The 22,544-nt window shown below is 44.7% G+C and overlaps 1 protein-coding gene across 1 annotated transcript in view; it reads left to right on the top strand.

The window, feature by feature from the left end:
• Positions 1-11,245: 11,245 nt before the first annotated feature.
• Positions 11,246-22,544, top strand: part of LOC119064010 (guanylate cyclase 2G-like) — a 40,795-nt gene continuing 29,496 nt past the window's right edge. The window contains 6 exon segments of the mRNA XM_053668661.1: positions 11,246-11,261; positions 11,332-11,630; positions 13,074-13,410; positions 14,646-14,812; positions 18,505-18,697; positions 20,052-20,192. Of these exon segments, the coding sequence (XP_053524636.1) occupies positions 11,246-11,261; positions 11,332-11,630; positions 13,074-13,410; positions 14,646-14,812; positions 18,505-18,697; positions 20,052-20,192 (1,153 nt within the window).

The raw sequence follows: 22,544 nt of genomic DNA, 5'->3' as shown, positions 1-22,544 counted from the left end.
GCCCCTCCAGAATTAAAACGTCTCTGAACCACCAAGAAAGGCAAATCACTCTAAAGTCAAGACTGAGGCAACAGCCTCGTTAGGTTGTATTTAGAATGCAGAACACCCACGGCTTGGCAAGGTCCTGGAAGGAGCAGGGCTGCCATTGCATCACTGTTCAGCCTAACCTATTCTCTTTTTCCATTTCCATCTCAATCCCAGTATCTTGAAGACTACAAGCCATCATCACTGAACAAAAATGGGGAGTGGAGGTAAAAAGAGTACCTGGAGATTGTTTAATCTCTATTTTACAGGTGAGGCCAATGAGGCCTTTTCCAGTGAAAGAAATAGCTCAGAATCACACAAGCAGAGATAAGACCTGAGCCCAGGACAGAACCACTGTGTTTCCTCTGCCCCATTTGGTGCTGCATCTCTGGTGAGTGTTTATGTAACCACCAGCAGAACTTAGACACTTGAACACTTGCTGGGTATCAGGCCAGCAGAAATTCGTGGAAATGCTGCATTAGCTTTCTTTTAATTGTAATTGGTCAGGTGGCCAATATGAAAATTAGAAGCCAATACCACTTCCTGCTGCCTTCTGCGTGGAAGAGTGGCTACCACATTAACAAAGAGGAATTATTGGGTCAAATTCTCATCCAGGTCTCAGGTGCATTAGCTCTTTAAGGTCACTTCTCTCCACAGAGCCCCAGCCTTGCCTTGGTACCTGAAAGAAAAGGGCTTCTAAGAAGTAGCTAAAGAAGATACAGTTCAGCGGGAACTGGGAGCATGAGTCCCACTCGACTGGACCAATGCAAGTTGTAGTTAAGTTGTAAACACCTTCTGATGCCACACTTACAAGAACAAAATGCTCCAAGCCTGTGGTTCCCAAACTTCAGCATCACAATCCCTGGGAGAGCTGGTTACAGCACAGATTACTGGGCCAGTGCCAGAGTTTCTGGTTCAGTGGGCATGCAGTAAGGCCTGGGGATCAGCATTTCTAACATTGCCAGGTTATATGGATGCTGCTGGTCTGGGGACCATACTGGGAACTCATTATCAGCATCACTGCTTTAAGCAGCCACCCTACCTTCAATGTACTCAACTACTGGCATGTTCAAGGAACAGTGTTTGGGGAGGTCTTGGCTATAGTAACCCTGGAATTGGGAGGATAACTTGACACAGAGTAGAACTCACTACCTGCAGTACACAAGACCAGCAGGTAAGCCAAGTCCCAGAATAGTGCTTTGGCAATGGCAGGAGGAATTGCTACTCATTGTCCTACTCCTTTATGTGAGGGTAAATCAAAGCCTCAAGACATCATAGGTAGACAACCCATTAGTGGGTACAAGTGTAGGGGTGTAAAGAGCATCACCTGATCCAATAGCCTTAACTTTATTCTCTTTAAGAGAACAAAGAAAGGAGGGAAAAATACAAGGAGAGTAACACTGATATGAGAGAGACACAGCAATCGGTTGCCTTTCTTACACGCCTGGACTAGGGATCGAACCTGCAACCTAGGCATGTGCCCTGACCTGGAATCAAACTGGCAACATGTTGCTTTGTGGGATGATGTGCAACCAAGTGAGCCACACCAGTCAGGGTGCCTTAACTTTACTTTTGAGGGTACCCAAGACCCAAGAAGGTGAAGCAGCTAGCTACAGTAAGCTGTTGGTTCTTTGTGGGGAGAGTCTGAACCCTGGTCTTGAGCACGCAGCGTGCTACACCATCCCTTGATAAACCGCCATTTCCTGTAGTATCTCTCTTTAAAAAAAAGTGTTACATAGGCTTCTTTGAAACACCCATTTGCCCTGCTATCCTTCCAACAGCCATATTCACTTAGAATTCAATTTAAAAAATCCTTCTTTTGAGATTGGGCATCATGTAGCCCCTAAAAAGTGCAAAACTTCATTCTTTCCAGGTCTTTCATGGGTCAGGTGCCCGAGGTGTTGAAGGGTCTGACCCACAGCGGCCGTTCTGATGCACTTTCACATGCTGTTCTGGTTGCTTTGTGTACGTCCCCCCCTTTCCTAGAGAAGGAGGAACCACACGTGGCACAAGCCCCAGTTCTAGAAGACCAGGGACCCGCGTTTCAGAATTTTGTAACTGAGCCAGGAAACAGTCAAGATACTTATGATAGGGGCTGACGGCCCTTCAGAAGTGAAAACCAGGTTTTCTCCATTTTTGAAAGCAGAAAAGGACAGACCTCGGGAGTGAGTAAAATTTTACCTAAGACGACTTTGCGTTTACAGCTCCTCGCAGTTGATCAGACATTTCCAGGCTGTCTCTTGGCAACCCTGTGAGGTGTGAGGACGGTGCCTCCAGTGGCTGTGGGAGCCAGGGCCCAAGGCAGGGACTTCTTTTGGCCCTCACAGGAGGGTAGACTTGCCGGGTAGTTATAATTTGTACAGATGAGGAAATGGAACTTCAGAGAAGGTGCATCACTTTCCTGAAATCCTATAACTTGATCATGTGGTCATAATGGTGGTGGTGGTGCCAAACCTTATTTTTGTTTTTATTAAATCATTTCTTAATTGTTATTTTATTACAGTGGTCCCTATTTCCCCCCCTTGGCCCTCCTCTGCCCATCTCACCCCCCAACTCCGACAGTAAATCCCCGCATTGTTATTCATGTCTGTGGGTCATTTGTACATGTTCTTTGTCTAGTTCTTTCCCCTTCTTTCCACTCTCAATCTGAAGCAAAAACCAGATTTTCTCCATTGTTGAAAGCAGGAAAGGACAGACCTTGCGAGTGAGTAAAATTTACCTACTCCCCTCTGGTCACTTTCAATGGGTTCCATGTTTCTATGCCTGTGGTTCTATTTTGTTTGTTAGTTTATTTTGTTCATTAGATTCTTCTTATAAGTGAGATCATATAGGATTTGTCTTTTACCAACTGGCTTATTTCATTTAGCATAATATTATCCCATTCCATCCATGCTGTCACAAAAGGTAGGAGCTCCTTCTTTCTCTCTGCTGCATAGTATTCCATCATGTAAATGTACCACAGTTTTTTGATCCACTCATTTACTGATGGGTGATGATAGCATTGGTGGTATAGTGGTGAGCATAACTGCATTCCAAACATTTTTTTAAAACAGTTTCAAGCTGTTTCGCAAAACCAGGTGGTTTGTGGCTTGTCTATGAAGAACAGCTATTGTTTAAAGAGCTTGATTGGTTGCAAAGATTTTAGAGCAGTTTGTGTAGGCAGGGGGAGGGTGGGGTGGGAAGGACGAATAAGCCAGGACATGTTATTTCAGCATTTTAGTGGGTGTTTCTAAATGCCAGACAGCACTTAAAGCTAAGGAAATCCTTCTTAGGAAAAGTAGAATTTGTCCTTCTGTGCTCAGAACCTAGAGATTTATCTTAAATCCTTGGTTCCTCTGCTTTAGAATATTTACTTAGATTTAGATTATAGAATAATTATTCAGCAATGCCTATTGTAAGTGTTCCAGATGAGGGAAAAGAAGACATTCAGAGATGAAAAGAAAAAAGAAACACACAGGTGTCTGGAGTAGCTGGGGCACGGGAACACTTAGGACAGGGGTGTCAAACTCATTTTTACCAGGGGCCACATCAGCCTCACAGTTGCCTTCAAAGGACCGAATGTAATTTTAGGACTGTGTACATGTAACTACTCTTTAACTGGGGGCAAGGAGCTTGGCGCTGCCGCCAGGTAGAAACACAGTGCCAGGCCAGATAAAACAAGGTGGAGGGCCGGATTTGGCCCTCAGGCCTGTGTTTGCCACCTGGGGCTTAGGAGAATTTACAAGCATCTGAGGCTGCTTTGGCAGGTAAGCTAAGTCTTTAGAAATCAAGCAACCTGGCCCAAGAAGAAATGGAAGCAGAGTCCTAGAGGCAGAGGCTAAATCAGTGCATGTGCACTTAGCAATGATGGATCGGAAAGAAAGGAGGCGAGATGTCCCTCCCTACAGTTAGCTGTATAGCAGGACAGAGGTTGCGATGGTACAAAGTGAGCATACCGAAAGCTGTGATAGACTGACCTTTGGCTTCCTACATGGCAGAGCTGACGTTGAAGTTCACTCTTCTACTGAGATGTGAAAGGAAGGGTCGAAGTTCTTTCAGCTCTTAACAAGGATGCCATAATTGACCATTCCAATTATCAGAATTCTATACCCACCCTTTCCTTACTTATCTGATGTTTTAAAAGGCTAATGGCGCTCAAAGTACATGGTACAGGGTAGAAATCTTAGGCTCTCATGCCAGCTTTTTCAGAAGGTCTTTAAGATAATCACGATGGTGGACATTATGGTGGCACTTCACCAAGAGCTTTGTCTGCAATATCTTATTTAACTTCACAGCAACCCTGTGGAGAAATTATTGTTATTATTTTGCAACAGAGGAAAGGCTGAGAGAGGCCAGTGACTTGCTGAAGGTTTGATGACAGTTGGCAGTCTCAGAGTCAGATTTTGAGTCCAGGTGGTCCTGAGTCCAGAGCCCAAACACATATCTATGATGGTGTAGGACCCATTCCGTAACCCCCTTGCAATCTTGTCCATTTATATATGCATTTTTCTCTGGAACTTTCATTGGCTTCTCAAAGGAAATTAAGAACCATCGCCTTAGAGGAAGCAGGACCCAAGGTCAGCCACATAGACCCTTTACCAAAGGGGAAATAAGAGCTACCTTTCCCCTTCTCAGAAGGGGGTCTCATCTGCTTAGATGTCCTTCCTGCCACTGAGCTTCCCACACAGAGCCTTGCTTCATTCAGCCTGGAGTGGGGGCAATGCACCACCCATTCAGCTATACACCCCAACCCCCAGCTCTTCCTGCCTAATTGTCTGCGGTCCTGTGAGTGCCCACAGCTCTGTGCTGGACTCTGCTCTCAGTCCTGCACCATTGGGGCTCACAGTGCACATGGGAGAAGCTGGGCCCAGAACTCGGTGCCTGTAGCAGCCCATTTTGCTCAACTCAGTTACAGACAGCAACAGCTCGAGCACCCCAGCTCTTCAGGTCACGTGCTCATTCTTTGTGGGAAGGAAGTGTTGCTCAAGCATGAGCACTTGCTTGATGAGAATGGTGTTTTCTTAGGTTTCAATAAAACCTTCCCCCAAGCCCAGATATGTGTTCCCTCCCTCAACCCCAACAACATCCATGCAGAGCAAACTGCCTTAAAGACTTAGATCTGTCTGAGCTTCCCAACTGACAAGCCACGGCACACTGATGGGCGGAGAGATTCTGATCCCTCAGCCTTGGCGTGGCCAGGTGTGCTCATGGATGGCTTCGTCCAGGGGTCTCAGTGTGCCATACATGTACTAGTATTCTCAGGTCATGATGTCAACAAGGTTGGAACACAGTGACACAGGCAACCTACTCCTTTACCAGCAAGAATGTCCCAAGAGCATCTGAGAACCAGAAGTCAGCTCTAAATTCCCAGAACCTTCAACAACCCCACGGAAATATCGCTATCTTGCAGCAGGTTAGTAGGGAAGCTCAGAGTGAAGGGGTAGGCCTGCATCACTCAGGACTGTAACCCGTAGCCTTATGTGGCTACTGAGAAGTTGGAATGAGGCCAGTCTGCACTGAGATATGTGTAAGTGTAAAATGCACATTGCATTTTGAAGACTTAATATGAAGAAAATTACGTAAAATCTCCATGTAAAAGACATTGATTCCATGTTGAAATTATAATGTAGGATATGGTAGGTAAATAATCTTACCTGTTCCTTTTCCTTTTTTAAATGTGTCTGCTGGAAATTTCCGAACAGTGTGGTTCACACTCTAGTTTTCTTGGACAGCACTGATTTAGGCCGAAGTTTCTTGGCCTTAATACCTATACAATATAAGTAAAAAGTGGTGTTACCCGGTGGCAGCAGTGGGCATGTTGTGACTTGAGGACAGCCCTGTCTTTAACTCATTTCTCTGGTGTCTGTAGTAGGATTTGCATAGCATCCATCCAATGGAGTGTGTGATCTTGAGTGAAACAATAGTCTCCTCATTATACAACTGCTACTACTCTCTCACTGCTCCTTGAACTTGCTCAAAGAATGAGCAAGTTCAATGCCAGGCATCGTATCATGTGCTCTACCTCTATGACTTCATTTAATCCTCGCTTGAGCTCCCCAGAGTCATCACAAATGAGAAAATTGAGGTCCAGACAGCATATAACTTGTCCAAGTCTCACTTCAAACCTCCACTCCCAACCACTCTGCCACACTGCTTCCTACAGGATGGTATGGGAAAAACCTCCCAAAGGAGCACTGATACTTGGGGGTGCCTGCCAACCCCTCCCTCTCATCGAGCCTTTGAGGACATTGTCTTCCATGTTGCAGCTTTGTTTGTGTTCCCTGGGCCCATGGCTTGGAGAGCAAGTCTGAGTGCCTGGCTAGGGAGTTATTTGGGAAGCTTTAACATGAGCAAAGTAGAAATGACAGGAAATGGGAGGGTTCTGGTCTCTCCAGATAAAAAGTTCAGGAGGCTGGATGAGTCAGAAAGGACATCCTGCCACCCTTTAGAGAAGCCAGCAAGACTGCTAGCCTAGTGCCACATGGGTCCCTGAAGGGCTCAGACAGAGAAGCCCATCATTCTCATTGATTAACAGTATGTAACCAGCAGAGAAAGATGTATTAAGGCAAGGACATATTCTTTATTCGAGATACTGTGACAATAAGGTGCTTTTGGAAAACAGTAAGATGCTTTTGGAAAACTTAAGATTTTCTGAAAACTTAAGGCTTTGGAAGTAATGACATCACTGCCAATCATTTAGCATCTTTGCTTATGGAGTAGCAGGAGCAGGCAATTGTCCCACCTCCCCAGGTGCTTTCTGCTTTCCCCAAGGTTTTGCTCTTCTGGCTAATGCTTTATTGGGGGTGGGGTTGATCTGGGAGGCAGATCAGAGACCACAAAATAAATATTCAGATCTGAAATCTGGCATTCTGAGCAAACCAACCTGCTAAACTTCAGGTTATATTTGTAGCCAGAAGAAAATATTGATTAGAAGCCCCAGACTGTCAAAAGCAACTAACTAACTGCTCAGGTGTCAATGACATTTTCCTAGTGGAACATCACAGGCCAGGGGAAGAGTCTCTCTGCAGCATGGGATAAATACCAGGGAGCAGAAGCATATAGGACACAGGTGGAGTCCCCAGGGGGGGGCGGATCTCTTCTGTCGCACAAACCCACTCAGAAACGGGACCAGAGAGCCTTCCTCAGCCAGCCACGGTCAGTGCCCCACCCCGGGCCCAGCCCTGGCCCTCTAAAAGTAGCGCGCATGTGGTCACCTACCTGAAAGAGTGGCTCTGGGACCCGAGGGAGTTGCCTTGATACAGGCCTGAGAAATAGGATCTCCTGCTTTCTACAAGTCCAACCTTTGCTCCACTTTCCTTTGGCTTCTCAAACATTTATTCACTAGGAGCGTCTAGTCAGTGAAGTTATCTCAGCTATTTGCAAAAGACAAGAATACAACAGGGAAGTTTGAAGTTCACACCCTGACAGGAAATAGCCACGGTTTACTTGCTCCAGTTTCTGGGATGGTCCGTACAAGGTGTGCTGGATCTTCAGGAACGCTCCCTTTAGGAACTGGTAAGCAAGATCTGGAAAGAAACTTGCTGCCGCCGCTGAGCGTGGGGTACTTGGTTAGTGATGAAGCCACCAGAGTGCTAGGATTCTAGGGCAAGAAGCTGGTAATGTCAGAGGCCTCTGCCCCCTGCCATTTCTCCATATCATAGGGAAGGGCGAGGAGGCTCAATTCCAGTCTTATTCACTGAGGCTGATGCCTTTTTAAAGGAGACACCGTGAGATGCAGGAGAGTGTGTGCTGCCTCTCCCTCATCTTTTCCCAGGACGTTCCCTAGGCTCAGCTCACTCTTCCAAGTGGGCCAAATATCTTTTCCTGCCTCTTACCTCTGGACAAGTTTGAACGCACACATTCTAAACCTTCTCTTTTTCTCTAAACATGGTCAGACCACTGATTTACAAATTGAAGGGACACAAGAGGAAAGCGGCAGTGGGGGCGGGGGGAGAGGACAGGACAGGCAGCTAGAAAAGTGTTAGAGGTTTTATGAAAACCCCAGCACCCTGGATACGGCCAGTCTTACTTGACCTTGGATGCGGACTAGCTGGCCCTGTGTCTGATTTATGGCCAGGCTGGTCAGCATCAAGGAAACCGTAAATCCGACAGAAAGAACCCCCGCTGTGTAATCATCTCTTTGGGAAGTGGAGATAGTGCAGAGTAGCAAAGACGGAAAGCACCACCCCCACTGACAAAGAGAACCAACCTCTGTGGAAAGCACGTTCGTGCTACAGCATTGTTGGATGAAACGGCATTGCCTCTCTCCTCTGGAAATTTATAGGCATAAGAGTCTCCTAGAAGGAGGGAGAACTGGAGGAAAAGTGGAGGACATCATGTTCTCTCCAGCAGCCTCAGTCCCTAAAAATCCCACTGAGTTGGTTTTGACTTCAGGCCGTTTCCACTCTAGCCAATAAAGCACTTGGCACAAAGTGGGTAGGCCTGTTACTATGGCAATGGTTTCCAGGTGATTCTCATGGTCTGGACCGCAGCTTCTCTATCGCTCCCCTCTTCTGAGGGTGATGGTAGAATGGAGGAGGCTGAACTTCGCAGAGAATAGTTAAAGCCCACAGAGGAAAGCCAAGTGCCCTGAAGTGTGAGGGCCCAGGCCAGGGGGAGACAGATGCTCCTGTCCTGAGAATTCAGACAGCGTGCATTCAACCCCTTGCTTTCACTCCACAGATGCAAGCCTGTGTGGTTTATTTGTAATAAAAACTTATACTTTTCTTTCTTCTTGCAGACATTAAGACAAAAAAATACAAAAATTAAGATAAGCAAAGAGAAGAAAAGTACTTATAATTTCCATTATTTAAAATATACCACTTTTAGAGTTTAGGCATATGTAATCTTTTCTCTGTAAACTGTGTGCTTTGAAAAAAACAATAATAGTAGAATAATATACATGTTGTTTTACAGTGTGCTTCCTCAGTTAATTCATTGGGACAATTCTAAGTATAGAAATGCACTCATTTTCAATGACTGGCTGGTCCCTAGACAAACAGATTAACTACGTGTTGTTTATCCAGGCCCCTGCTGTTAGACATAAGATTTGTGTCTAACTGTTATCTCTTAAAAAAAGCAGCAGAGCCTTGGCTGGTGTGGCTCAGTGGATTGCGAGCCAGCCTGAGGACCAAAGGGTCACTGGTTCAATCCCCAGTCAGGGCACATGCTTGGGTTGTAGGCCAGGTCCCCAGGAGGGGACCTTCAAAAGGCAACCACACATTGATATTTCTCTCCCTCCCTCCCCCTTTATCTAAAAATAAGTAAATAACATCTTTTTTTAAACAAAAAAGAAAGTGAAAAGATAAGTTTTTTAAAAAGCAGTGTAATAAAATCTTATCATGCAATCTTATTTCTTTAGAATAACTTTTCAAAACTGGAATTCCTCAGTCAAAGATCCATATATTCTTAAGGCTTCTGGATGTGCATTGAAAAAATGACTATCTACATTTACCAGCAGTGTATGTCTGCTTGTTAAGTTCTCAAGTGCCGAAACTTCATCAGTATTTTCTCATGGTTTTGCTCATGCTCACATGTAAGCATTTAAAAATACAAAAAAAAAAAAAAACCTTATGCTTATCATGATTGATGTTAATTTGTGTTAATCTTTGAGTCACCTGGCCGCAAAGATTTCTCAGAGAAAGTCAATCTGTAAATACAAAGAATCTCAATTATCCAGAGAGGGAGTTCAAATTTTAAGATGTTTACATATGGGTAGGGGAGAGGGCACACAGAATGTACAATAAAATATTGTTCTCAGAATCCTGGTTTTGGGATCATGACTTAGGTGATGACGTGGCTGTTTTGGGGAGTGCTCCTTTACTGGATTCCTTCTAAATGTGAAGCACTGTGCAAAGTGTTTAGATAATTTCACAATATCTTTACAGCACCCTTCTGAGAAGAACATGGTTAAACTAATTCTGAAGTTGAGAAAACTAAGGCACAAGTTTGAACTGACTTGCCCAAGGCCACATACATCTGGCAAGCGTGTGGACACAAACAAACAACAAACAAAAATTCATGGAATTCTGTCTGCGATTACATCGAGGATGTCTTTAGGCTCAGATGACTTTGCAAATCGATGCCAATCTGTCCTAGTAGAAGAGCTAGAGACTCTAAGCTCAGTGAAGAAGTTATGCTGAATTTGTTTGGAGGAAAGCAGCTCCTCCAGTGCACAGGGTTTGCAGTGGCCCCTTGAGATGGACCAGAATGAGGGCTCAGTAATCCCAGTCTGGGAGCTTGCTGCCGAAGGAGGACACATAGAGGGTAGTTATCAGCAATTCTTTTCCTCCTCTCACTTCAGACTGTGTCAGAGCTTCTCAAATGCTAGTGCACTTTGACATATACAAGTCTGTTAATTGCAGATTCTCAGAGTAAACTGAAGACTGCTTCTGAGGGTCTGGAGTGGGGGCCCGGAATCCGTACTTTTACTCATTGGGAGAGACCGATGTAGGTGGTTCTGATATCAAACTTTGGGAGTTAGTGTTCTCTCATTAAAAGCCTCTCCCCGATGCTTTTGTCCAGGGTGAGAGACATAGACTAGGTTATTTGTGAGTAAACACTCTCACAGTCATTAACACGCTTATTCTAGAAAAACTATAAGATTAGTTCAGCAGGTGATCATTATTATTATTAAATCAACATCATCAATCATCATCATCACCCTTACCTAGCACAGAGTAGTGGCTCCCTTTGCGCAGGCATTGTGCTGAGGGCTGGACTTGTATAACCTTGTTTAACCCTTACCATATTACTTAGGGGGAGTTCCCATTACCGTTCAACCCCCATTTATCTAGCAGGAGATGGTGGCGTAGAGAGAGGAAGTAGCATGTCCTAGGTCACACAACTAATCTGCGGTGGACTCAGAATTCCAGCCCAGGCCACTTGCCTACTCTTGAGTGGCTCCAGATTCTTATTTAACTAGCAGAGAGGGATCCTGGGGCCAGGGGCAAGTGAGGTTACGTGCTTTGTCCAGGATCATAAAGTTTGTTAGTGGTGTCCCTGGATTAATTACCAGGGCCTTGCTGACTCCCTGACCTAACCTCTTTCTGCAAGACTGCTGCTTCTAGATGTGTTAGGACAGATTCTGAAAAGAAAAGGTTCCAGCTAATTAATGGCACTGAGTAGAAACCAAGCTGTGGTCCTCAGGGGACTCTGCACTGTCATTTAAGCTCCTGGCATGAGTGGGCAGGAGGCTGAGCCCCTCTAAGTTTTGCAGTGTACCAGATGTTAGACACTATCCATGGCTCCCAGCACAGGTGCTGAGGCCCCCACTTGCATCTGGGCTCTGTTTGGGGGTTAAATGCCATGATGCCCACCCAATACTAGTTCTAACACTCTTTGCCAGTGTGCTGGTGGCTTGGCTTGAGGCTGCTAAACTCATTGTGGGCTTTCAGCCTTCCTGGAATATCTCCCATCCATTCAGTGTGCAAAGGCTGGGTGCAGGTCTCCAGATTGCCATGGTCAAGATCAACTTAGAGTCAGCGGACCTCAGAAATTTTAGCTGTGAGTTCACTTACACCATCTCAACCTGCAGTGCCAAGGAGGCTCTTGCTATTTTCATTAGCCAGGTCCAGAGAGAAGAGATTTCTGCCCTGTTTGGACCAGCATGCCCAGAAGCAGCAGAGGTATACAATCTTCTACAAACTCTGTCTGAGTTTCCATTGGAAAGGTTGATCTTCAAGATGATGGCAGAGATTTGAATATTTCCTTGACAAGAGTGGCATTATTAGAATAATTATTGTGTGGGTCTTCGGTCCCATTTTTTTTGAGCTGTAATTAGACCATGTAATTAGAATAGTTAATATTCTTTTAAAAGAAAGCCTTTTGAATCAATTATTGTAAGTTCCCTCACTAACCTGTGGTTGTGTATTAACAAACTTGTTGATCACTTAGACTTGGTGCTGTTGCAGGTAGATTCATTATTTATTCTAATGTTGTCAGCTACATGGGTCAGGAAAATTGAGAAGGAAATTAGTGCTTGGTATTCAATAGAAAAATCATTTTTGTAGGTTTCTTTTTGGTGTAATAAGTGATTCGGCGATGGTAAAAGTAAGTGGAAAAGAAGGAAGTATGGTAGACGGTAATAAGCTAGGGCAAGAAAATGAGAGAAAGCAATGACTTGTATCTGTTTAGTTAATGGGATTAGACTTGTAGAAATCCTTGGGTATCTCATGCTTAGTCTAAAATAGGCCAAGCCTACTGATGCAAAGCCAAAATTGAAAGGAGCACCCCACGTTCTAACTCACTGCACAAGGACCATTAGGCGGGCGGTAGAATTAAGTTCCTGTTTGAATTCGAATTTTGATCTCCCCTGGAATTCCTCATTTGACACATTTCTTGCTGTTCACAGCCTACCCATTTTTCCATGTCAAGCTCAAATGCCATAGAGCTTTTCTTCACCCTTCCATCCTCCTTCTATGTCCCTAATTCCCAAACCAGAAGTGATTTCTTACTTTTTCTAAATTCCTATAAATCTATTGTCTATAAATAGTGAAAGGTATATTTAACTGTATAAGCTATTTTCATGTGTCTTAGCTCCTGTAATAGATCATAAACTCCTTTAAGAGCAGGGTCTCCAAAGTTTCTTATAAATAGTAGGCTTATAAGGAGAAATGAATAAGGAACAAATTAAGAAAGACACATGAAGAGAGTGAATAGTAGCTCTGAGTGTGGGCTCTGAATTCATTTTGCCTGTATTCCAATACTGCTCCCCTATTTGCTAGCTTTGTAACTTATACCTTCATGTCCCCATGTTTTCATCTACTAAATGGGGCAGTGACAATGCCAACCTCATAGTAATGTTGTAAAAATTGAGATGATATATACAAGCTCTTGGCAAATTGCTTGGTACCCATCAAGCTCTCAATGAATGCTCACTGTTATTATGCTTGTCCTGAGGTCTTGCATCCTCATGTTGGAGATAAGACATTATCATCAATATTCCAAAAGACAGGCTCCAACATGACCTACTGAGTCACTGAATTCAAACTCATGTAGATTCCTTACCATGGGGTTTGAGTGTAGCATAAACTTAATTATAAAAAGACATCCTTTTGGTTACTTTCAAGGTTATTGGTTTGCTGGCCTCTGAGTGGAATACCCCCAACTTTGACTTTGCTGGACAAACAGCAAAACTGTAGAATGACTCCTTATATGACACCTATGTGAGACTTGTGCCACTTGTGTGTGAGATTGGTGATGTGCTCCAGAAAAGTCTCCAGTACCTGGGCTGGAAACACATCAGGATGTTTGGGGGTCCCTTTGGGACTTCCTCCTGGGATAGAGGGTGGAGGATTGTAGAGAACGAACTCAAAGCCCATTTCACCATCACTGCCCAGGTCAAATACACCAACTATCCAGCCCTACTGCAAGAGAATGTTAGGACCGTGTCAGCAACTGCCAGAGGTAAGTGGGAAAGGATCTTCTGTTGCTGATGTTTAGAGAGACAAATAGGAAAAGCAGATGGGAAGTCTTCATTTTGCTATGGGTGTATAAAGCAGATGGAAATTTGCAGCTCAGAGGATGCAAAAATTAGTGATATATAAAAAGTCCTTCTTTCTGGTTGACATCACCACCACCACCAACAACAAATATTTTTAATCTAAAGTGAGATCCCATGTGTTATAATGTTATGATTCATTGAATACACTCTGAAAGCATCTTCCAGGTGCGCTGAGTCCTGGGCTTGGGCTGTGGTTCAGAGCATGGGCTCTGGAGACAGATAGCCCAGGTGTCAAACCAGCCTCTAATACTTGTTAGCTGTGTACTCCTGGGCAAATACCTTGACCTCTCTGTGCCTTAGATACCTAATCTGGAAAATGCAGGTAATCATCTGCCTACCTCACAGAAACATGAAGACTGCATGAGGTCCTGCCTATAAAGTCTTCAGTACTGTCTGGACAGAGTAATTGGTCAATATATGGTAGCAGTTAGTTTTGTTTGGGTACTTACGAGGCTCTGTTTTCTAGCCTGAATTAGTAACTGACTCATTTCTGTTGTTCAATAAACTAAGCCTTTCTGGCCTCGACACTTTCGGACTCTGATCCTTGGCCTGGAGCATAACCTGCAACCTCATTGCACCCTATAATTCACTGGTATAGTGCCTGTCTGTCTCAGTTCATCGAGAGCTGGGCCCTCTGTCTTGCTCATTGCTGTGCCCTGTGCTTAATCAGCACAAGGCTTGGCGCCTGGATGGAGCTCAGATAAATAGATTACAATTTAACTCGTTTAAAGAATGTCACTGTTTCACTTGTGTGTCCTCAAAATGCACACTGAGGTTTTTGAATGGAAGAAAAGCACCATGGTCCATGCCTTCCCCTCCCGCCCCCCATCCTAACTCAAGGCTCCTGGCTCGAGGTCCTCCTTTAACTCCTCCTAACTGTGGCTGATGAGTAATAAGCCAGATCTGTTGTTCCGAGACAATGAAACAGAGACACAGAGGTGGTCTTAACCTTTTCTGACTGGACTTGGGGAAAGAGCTGCAGTGAGGACTTGAGTTCTGCAGAGCAAATCTGCCAGTCGGTACACTGCTGCTGGTACCCCCTGGGAATCGTTTCGGCATTCTCCTTTCCTAAAGCAGCATCAGGGAAAGAAAACATTCATGTCTCATTTAGAGCAGTTTCAGGCAGGACTTTAAGAAGCACGTGCATGTGTGCACAGGGTCATGTGTGCTTGGCTGACTGTTTTTTTTCTTATAGCAATCATCCTAATCTGCAGCTCAGAGGATGCAGACATTATTCTGGTAGCTGCGGACAACCTGGGCCTCCAAGCGGGAGGGTTTGTTTTCATTGTTCTGCAGCAGTGGCAGGTGAGTGTCGGTGACTGCCATGTGGCTCCTGCAGCAGGAGCTAAGAAGTGTGGAGCAGTTGCTAAGTGCCAGATGAAGTGGCTCACTGAAGACTGGACACAGCCTTACGTGTCCTCCTCTTAAGGCTGGGAGACTGGGACTGAGCTGGAGGAACGCACCCAGAGTCCTTTTGTCCAGTGAGTGAGTGGTTGAGGCAGGCCTCGAACCTGGATGCTGACTCTTGGTAGTCTGTCAGCAGACACCAGTGAGGGGGAACTGTTGCTCTTATCATGTATCTGAGACCTCCCCAAAGGACGCTCAAACACATGTGGCACTTCTTCCCTGTGTCTCTGTTGGAGTCCTAACAAAGGCCCGAAGAGATCAATATACTGGTCCGATGAGGCCATTCTTGGGTGGGTTCTTATGGTCAAGATTGAAATGGTCAAATGTACCATGTGCCTACCGTGAGGAATGAGTTACACATTTTATCTGCACTGCTGCACTTAATATTCCCATGAGCCTTACAGGGTAGATCTTATCAGCAGTCCAATTTACAGATAGGAAAATTGAGGTTTAGATGCATAAGGTAACTTCTCCCACATTTCAGAGCTCCTGAGGGCATAGCTGGTCTTCCAAACCACATCTTTTGGACTCTGGGACAGAGCCTGTGCCCCAACAGCTCTGGCTTATGGATTAGTTACTGGGTGCCAGGCTCCACCGTGAGGACTTGATATGCTAAAACTCATGTCAGCTCATACCACCCTGGGGGAGATACTTATTTTCCCTGTCTTACAGATGAGGAAACTGGGGCTCTGAGAGAGAAAATAACTTGCCCAAGGTCACATGACTGGTAGGAGGGAAAGCTGGTATTCGAACCCCAGGAGGACTGCTTTCAGAGTCTGTACATTTAAACACCACTTTACACTAGCAGGTTTCTGGACAAAGCCACTTGCGTTTAGATATGGAAACACCGTGTAAGTTTTTCAGCAGTTTTATCTTTCTAAAATGAGCTTGTTTTAAATGATTCTAAGAAGCTGAGATGAGGTAAAAGGGAGTAAAAGATGTATAACCATGTTCCAGATTTCTTTTATCTTTTTTATTTTATCTTTCAATTGCACTTGACATTTGATCATGTTTTATATTAGTTCAAGTGAACAGCATAAAAGTTAGACAATTATGTTATTCATGAAGCGATCCCCTGGTAATTCTAGGACCCACCTGGCATACCAGTTATTACAACATATTGGCTATATTCCCTATGCTGTACTTTACATCCCTCTGACTATTTTGTAACTACCAATTTGTACCTAATCCCTTCACTCTTCTCACCCAGCCCTCCAACACTCCTCCCTTCTGACAACCATCCATTTTCTGTAACTACGAGTCTGTTTATGTTTTGTTTATTTGTTTCGTTCTGTAGACTCCACGTGGAAGTGAAATCATATGGTATTTGTCTATCTCTATATGACTTATTTCACTTAGCAAAATACCCTCCAGGTCCCTCCATGTTCTCCACAATGGGAAGATTTCATTCTTTTTTATGGCTGAGTCATAGTCTATTGTCTGTATGTACCACAGCTTTTTTATCCATCCTCTATCGATGGGCACTTGGGTTGCTTTCATATCTTGACTATGGTAAATAATGCTGCACTAGACACAGGGGTACATATATCTTTTCAAATTCGTGTTTTGGATTTCTTCAGAAGTGGAATTACTGAGTCATAAGGTATTTTTAATTTTTAATTTTTTGAGAAACCTCCGCACTGTTTTCCACAGTGGTTACATGAATTTGCATTCCCACCAACAAACAGTGCGTGGAGGTTCCCTTTCCTCCATATCCTCACCAGCACTTGTCCTTGGCATTTATTGATGACAGCCATTCTGACATTAGTGAGGTGTATCTCACTGTGGATACTTTTTCTTGTCTTATAGCTGTGGGCAGGACTTCCAGTACTATGCTGAATAAGAGTGGTGAAAGTGGTCATCTCTGTCTTGTTCCTGCTCTTAAGAGAAGCACGTACAGTTTTCGCCCATTGAGCATGATGCTGGCAGTGGGTCTGTCATATATGGCCTGTATTATGTTTAGGTATGTTCCCTCTATTCCTGCTTTGCTGAGAGTTTTTATCATACATTGGTGATGAACTTTGTCAAGTGTTTTTTTTTTCTGCATTTATTGATATGATCATGTGATTTTTAACCTTCATGTGATGTAGCACATTAACTGACTTGCAAATACTGAACCACCTTCGCATCTTAAGAATAAATCCCACTTAAAAATGGTATGTGATTGTTTTAATGTATTTCTGAATTTGGTTTGCTAATATTTTGTTGAGGATTTTTACATCTATGTTTATCCAAGTTATTGGCCTATAATTTTCTTTTGTTGGCAATGTCTTTAGTCTGGTTTTTGAATCAGGATAGTAGTGACCTCATAAGGTGGGCTGGGGAGCCTTTCCTCCTACTAAATCTTTTGGAATAGTTTTAGGATAGGTTTCAATTCTATTACATGTTTGGTAAAATTTACCCGTGAAGTTATCTGGTCCAGTACTTTTGCTTGTTGCGAGTTTTTTGATTACTGCTTCAATTTCATTGGTAGTAATGAGTCTATTCAAGTTTTCTGTTTCTTCCTGATTCAGTCTTGGAAGATTGTATGTTTCTAGGAATTTATCCATTTCTTCTAGATTGTTCAATTTGTTGACGTATAATTTTCATATTATTTTCTTACACTTTTGTGTTTCTGTGGTGTCAGTTACCACTTCTCTTTCATTACTGATTTTATTTACTTGGGTCTCTTACGTGTTCTTAATAGGTCAGATTAAAGGTTTATTAATTTTGTTTATCTTTTCAAAGAATTATATAATTGAATTCATATGGTTCTTAAAAAGTATTGCATAAATCCATTCTATCAAGTATTCCTATATAGGCTTCAAGTGGAAAAAAATAAGCTGTGGAACAGTATTATAGTGTGATACTATTTATATAAAATGTACACACATACACCTCTGTACATGCTTCTATATGTGTATATATATGTATACAGACACATATATATAAACACACACACACTGATTACTGTGTGTAATCATTACTTTCATAATAGTAATAATATAGACAATAATGAAAATAACAAACAAGTTAAGCCACAAGCAGACAGTCTGGACTCAACAATCCTTAATGTTTTAATTTCAATCTGGAATCAATAATCCTTAATTTTTTGAGTTTTTATCACCCATTTTGCAAAGATAAGCTTTTCATATCTGCTTCCTGTCATCTTTCTTCCTTCCTTCCTTCCTTCCTTTCCTCCCTCCCTTTCTTTTTTTTTAAGATTTAATTTATTTATTTAGAGGGGGGGGAGAAAGAGAGGGAGAGAAGCATCAGTATGTGGTTGTCTCTCATGTGTGCCCTGCACTGGGGACCTGACCTGCAACCCAGGCATGTGCCCTGACTGGGAATTGGACTGGTGACCCTTTGGTTCACAGCCTGGGCTCAATCCACTGAGCTACACCAGCCAGGGCCTTCCTTCCTTCTTTATTGGATTCCTTCTCACCGCTTTGATACCAGCTATAAAATGTGTGCCTTGCAAGGCAGCATTCCAGAATCATGTGTTTTCGAGGATTTGAATGCAGAGATTCAAATTTGACCTTGACTGGCTGCATTTCTGTTGCTCAGAGTATTTCCTACAGAATGACCACACTGATTTCATTACATTTCAGGACAGTTTCTGGAAGAAGGTGCTAATAAATCAGAAGGGGACGCACTTCCTCACCGTCTGTGAGCCTGTTCTTCTCATGCCCCTTAGCTCTTATGGAGAAGGTCCTGGAGATGAAGGCTTCCGACAAGAAGTCCACCAAAGGCTGAGGGGGCCACCCTTCCACAGCTCTGTGTCTGCAGAGGAGCAGGTCTGAGGCAGGGTCCCACTGCACTGGTCCCTGCTCACACTTCTTCAAGGATGTTTGTGTGCAGCTTTACTATTCTCCCTCTTATTTCTCCTCTTCTTTTACCACCCCTTTATACACACATGTGCACACAGCTGAGAATAAACACTGATCTGTCTTGTGAAATCTGCACCCCAGGACCACAGAGGAAGACAGAGGTTACTGGGTGAGAGGCCAGGTGGCTTTGGAGTCAGATACCTGGGCTCCCATCCTAGTTCTGCCATTTACTGCCTGTGGGATCTCTCGGTGGTGAATTGGTCAACCTCCCTACTCCTCAGTCTCTTCACCTGAAAAACGGGACTGGTAATGACCTCTGCCTCCAGCCTGTGGTTTGAGTGTGTAAGAACATGGCCCGTGGAAGTAGTAGAACAGACACTGGTGGTCCCTAGACCTTCTCTTCCCAGGAGAAGGCCAGGACTGAGAACGGAATGCAGCAGAAGAAATGTGGAGCTAGAACAGGTTGCGGCAAGCAGATGGTCTGGAACAGTGAGAAGACAGGAAAGAGAGGATCAGACAGTGGTGGAGTGGTGGTTCCCATGTGTCGGGGGTGCTGGGGCATATGTGTGATATCCACATAGTGATTTCTTATACAGAGACTGTGGGCCAGAGCTGAAGCTACTTCCAATGACAGGCCACTGACAAGAGGGGTTCCATTACGAACAGGGCAGCCAAATGTAAATCCCAGCACACAAGGAAAGATGACCAGTCAATGAATACCTGGGGAGTTATCTACTAAGTGTCTGTACCAGGTCCTGTGAGGACAACGATGTCTAGCACTTAGTGGACACTTGTATGTTTGATGGCTAAATGAACAGATGAGAACAGGTACTGAAGACCTACTATGTGCCAGGTAGCAAAATAGGTAATATACCTATCCTGCCTCATTTAACTGTCCTTATACTCACCAGGACAGAGACTTTATCCCCATTTTATAAATAAGAGAGCTGAGATACAGACAGGTTATGGGACTTTCCCCAAATCTCACAGCAAGTAAGTAGAAAGGCCAGCCTGGCTCCAAAATCTGCCCACTTTCAATTAGACCATACCCCCGCCCACCTGTGGCCTAGAGAGCTATTTCTGACCCAAAGGATCAGGTGATCTAATTGGAAAAACCGGCCTATACAGGAAAAGTGAAGATAGTGATATCCAGGTTGAAGAGCCCAGGCCGGGGCACACAGAGGGCCCTCCCTCGTGGGGGAAGCAGTGGAGAGCGTGTGTTAGAGCACTGCCGGGATGGAGAGAAATTCCTCCCAACTGAGCCACGGGCGGTGACTCAGGAGGCCGTGGGCCTTTTTAAACCCTGCATTTGCTTCCCTCCTTGAAAGTGAGCCCTCACTCTGCCTATCTTCACGACTCAGCCCTGCTCTAAGCTCACACAGTGAAGTTCATGATGAAGGCCTGAAAAGATTTCCGGGATGGGTGGCAGCTGGTCAGCACTCTGACAGGTTTTAATTGGACCATGTTGGAGGGTAAGTGGGACGATTGTGGGAGGACCATCAGAACTCAGGCCTGCCACTCCAGTCACGGGGCTCTGAGGGGCGGAGCCTGTGGCTTAAGGCCTCTCTGAGGGCCTGCCCCACACCGAGTTACAGAATCCCTCTTTTCCAGTGGAGATCCTGCTCTTCTGGAAGGCGTGGTGGAGGTTAAGGCTTCCGGTGGCCACAGTCCATTCTTCGGCTCTGTCCAAAAGGCTGCCTGGACCTGGTGACAGGGCCTCTGGGGCCTCTTAGCAGGGTCTTTCCCCTAGTTCAAACTTGTCCATGAAGAATACGGCTTCAAAGGGTGGGACCTGCCTGCTGGGGTCACTGCCATGATTCTTTCCTCCCTGTTGGGGCACTGGGCCTCATTCATGACTCTCAACCTCTACAGAGGCAGCCAATCCCCTTTGACTTTTCTTGCCAGGGTGAGGGTAGGCTTGGCCGTGAACAGTTCTGAAATGACCCTGGGAGCTGACCAACTGCTGCCATCTCTCTGTGCTCCAGTTTTCCCATTCGTAAGACAGAGATAATACCAATAATACCTCCTGCCCCATGTAATAATAATAGCCAGCATTTACTGAGGGTTTAGCTTATAGCAAGCTGGGCGCCAAGAGCTTCTGCATGCTATCCCACTTAATCCTCACACAACCCATAAGGCCGTAGTACTATCACCATTTTATTATGACACACAGGTGAGTGAACCCAAAGTAGAAAGCTTATGTACTTATCCCAGGTCACAAATTACTACAGGGTGGAGCTGGAATTCAGAATAAGGCCCGCTTTCTCCAGGGCAGGCCTGGAGAAAGCCTCGTGTTCTTCACTGTTGTGTAACACAGAGGAATAGTTAAAATATATCAAGGCCTTAGCACATAGTATGTGCTCATTAAATGGTGGCTCTGTATCTTTGACTTATTATTCACTTAATAAATTACTACGTAAACTGTGTCATAAAACTGAAAGAGGACAACCAAGGCCAGCTCTTTGGGATTTTTATAGCTTCAGTTCACCTTTACCCTATCAACACCTTTTCCAAGTGGAAGTTTTAACTGCTTTCCTCCCTTCTTTTCTTCTGGACCCTGAAGCATTTGTTTAACAAAAAAAAAAAAAGAAGAAGAAGAAAGAGGAGGATGAGGAGGAGGACGAGGAGGAGGAGGAGGACGCGGAGGATGAAGAGGACGAGGAGAAAGAGGAGGAGAAAAGGGAGGTGAGGGAAGTCTGTCTTCTTGTTCTTGGTTTAATCCCCTCTGACAGATCATTTATTTCCTCTTTCTTACCCTTTTAGAAATTCCTAATTAAGGGCATGTGTGAAGGGCAGCGAGTCCCTTTTAAGGAGTATCTCACTTTGGGGCTCTGGAGGTCCCCATACCCCTTCCAAATTGGCTTCTGCTTCCTTTTGGGCTGCAGGGCTGGCCATTGACATAATCAGGATATTTGTCTCTGTTTCTAGTGTCCATTTCTGCCACGGTGTCCAGGACCACAGCCACAGAACTAGCCAGCACCAAAGGCCTTTACCCCAATAGAGAAAAGGTCTGAGTTTAAGGAGGCCAAATTAGGAAATGGAGGGTCCAACCCCTCTTCGCACAGTGATCAAAAGACACAGGGGGCAGTGCCCCTGGTGGTTGCCTTGGCTCTAGCCCCTTGCCTTTGCAAACCTTGGGGGGAGCTGGGCTCCACCTCCACAAGTGTGCCAGTGCACATGTGCACAGCACGGGCCTGTGGGGTTGGGAGGAACACAGCGCTTAGAGTCCCGTGGGCCTGCCTCTTCCCATCTCTGGAAACTAGAGGTCTTGCCTCCAGGCCTTGCTTGTTAGTGTTATACCCAGCAAGGAAAATTACAGCTAGGGCATTACCCAACCCTAAATCTGCAGTTCCTGGAACAGGGTAATGAACAAACATCCGGGAACAATTGGGTTTAAAATTCTAGCCAAATAAGGTAACTAACCCGAGCCCGCCAGAAAGTGCCCGCCAGCAGCAGCACCCACCAATCAGGGACCCTCGCCGTTTTTAAATAAGCCAGTAGCTAACCGCCACCTCTGCTTCTGTATGCCTTTGCTTGCTTGCTAGAAAATATAAATACCCAGTAGTCTGTAAGCCAGGCGCGACTTCCATTTTGTAGCTCTGAGTAGCCACGTGACTCCGGTCACAGTTGGGGAAGTTCGCCCCTGCGCAGGAAAATCTTTGGCCTATAAATTTTTATCAATTCGGTTCCGGACTCCGAGAGTGTGTATTTACCCGCCGATCGTCTACAACATTAGGAGTCGATGATGGCGCCGCCTCTTCAGGGTCTACTGGGACTAGGTGTGTGAATGCGCTACCACCCAGCAGTTCCAGGCACATAAT

This window comes from Artibeus jamaicensis, unplaced genomic scaffold (genome assembly GCF_021234435.1).
Source record: "Artibeus jamaicensis isolate MK-2021 breed Jamaican fruit bat unplaced genomic scaffold, CSHL_Jam_final contig_490, whole genome shotgun sequence".
NCBI lineage: Eukaryota > Metazoa > Chordata > Mammalia > Chiroptera > Phyllostomidae > Artibeus > Artibeus jamaicensis.
The sequence above is the reverse complement of the archived record's forward strand: the minus strand, read 5'-3'. Positions and strand labels throughout refer to the sequence as shown.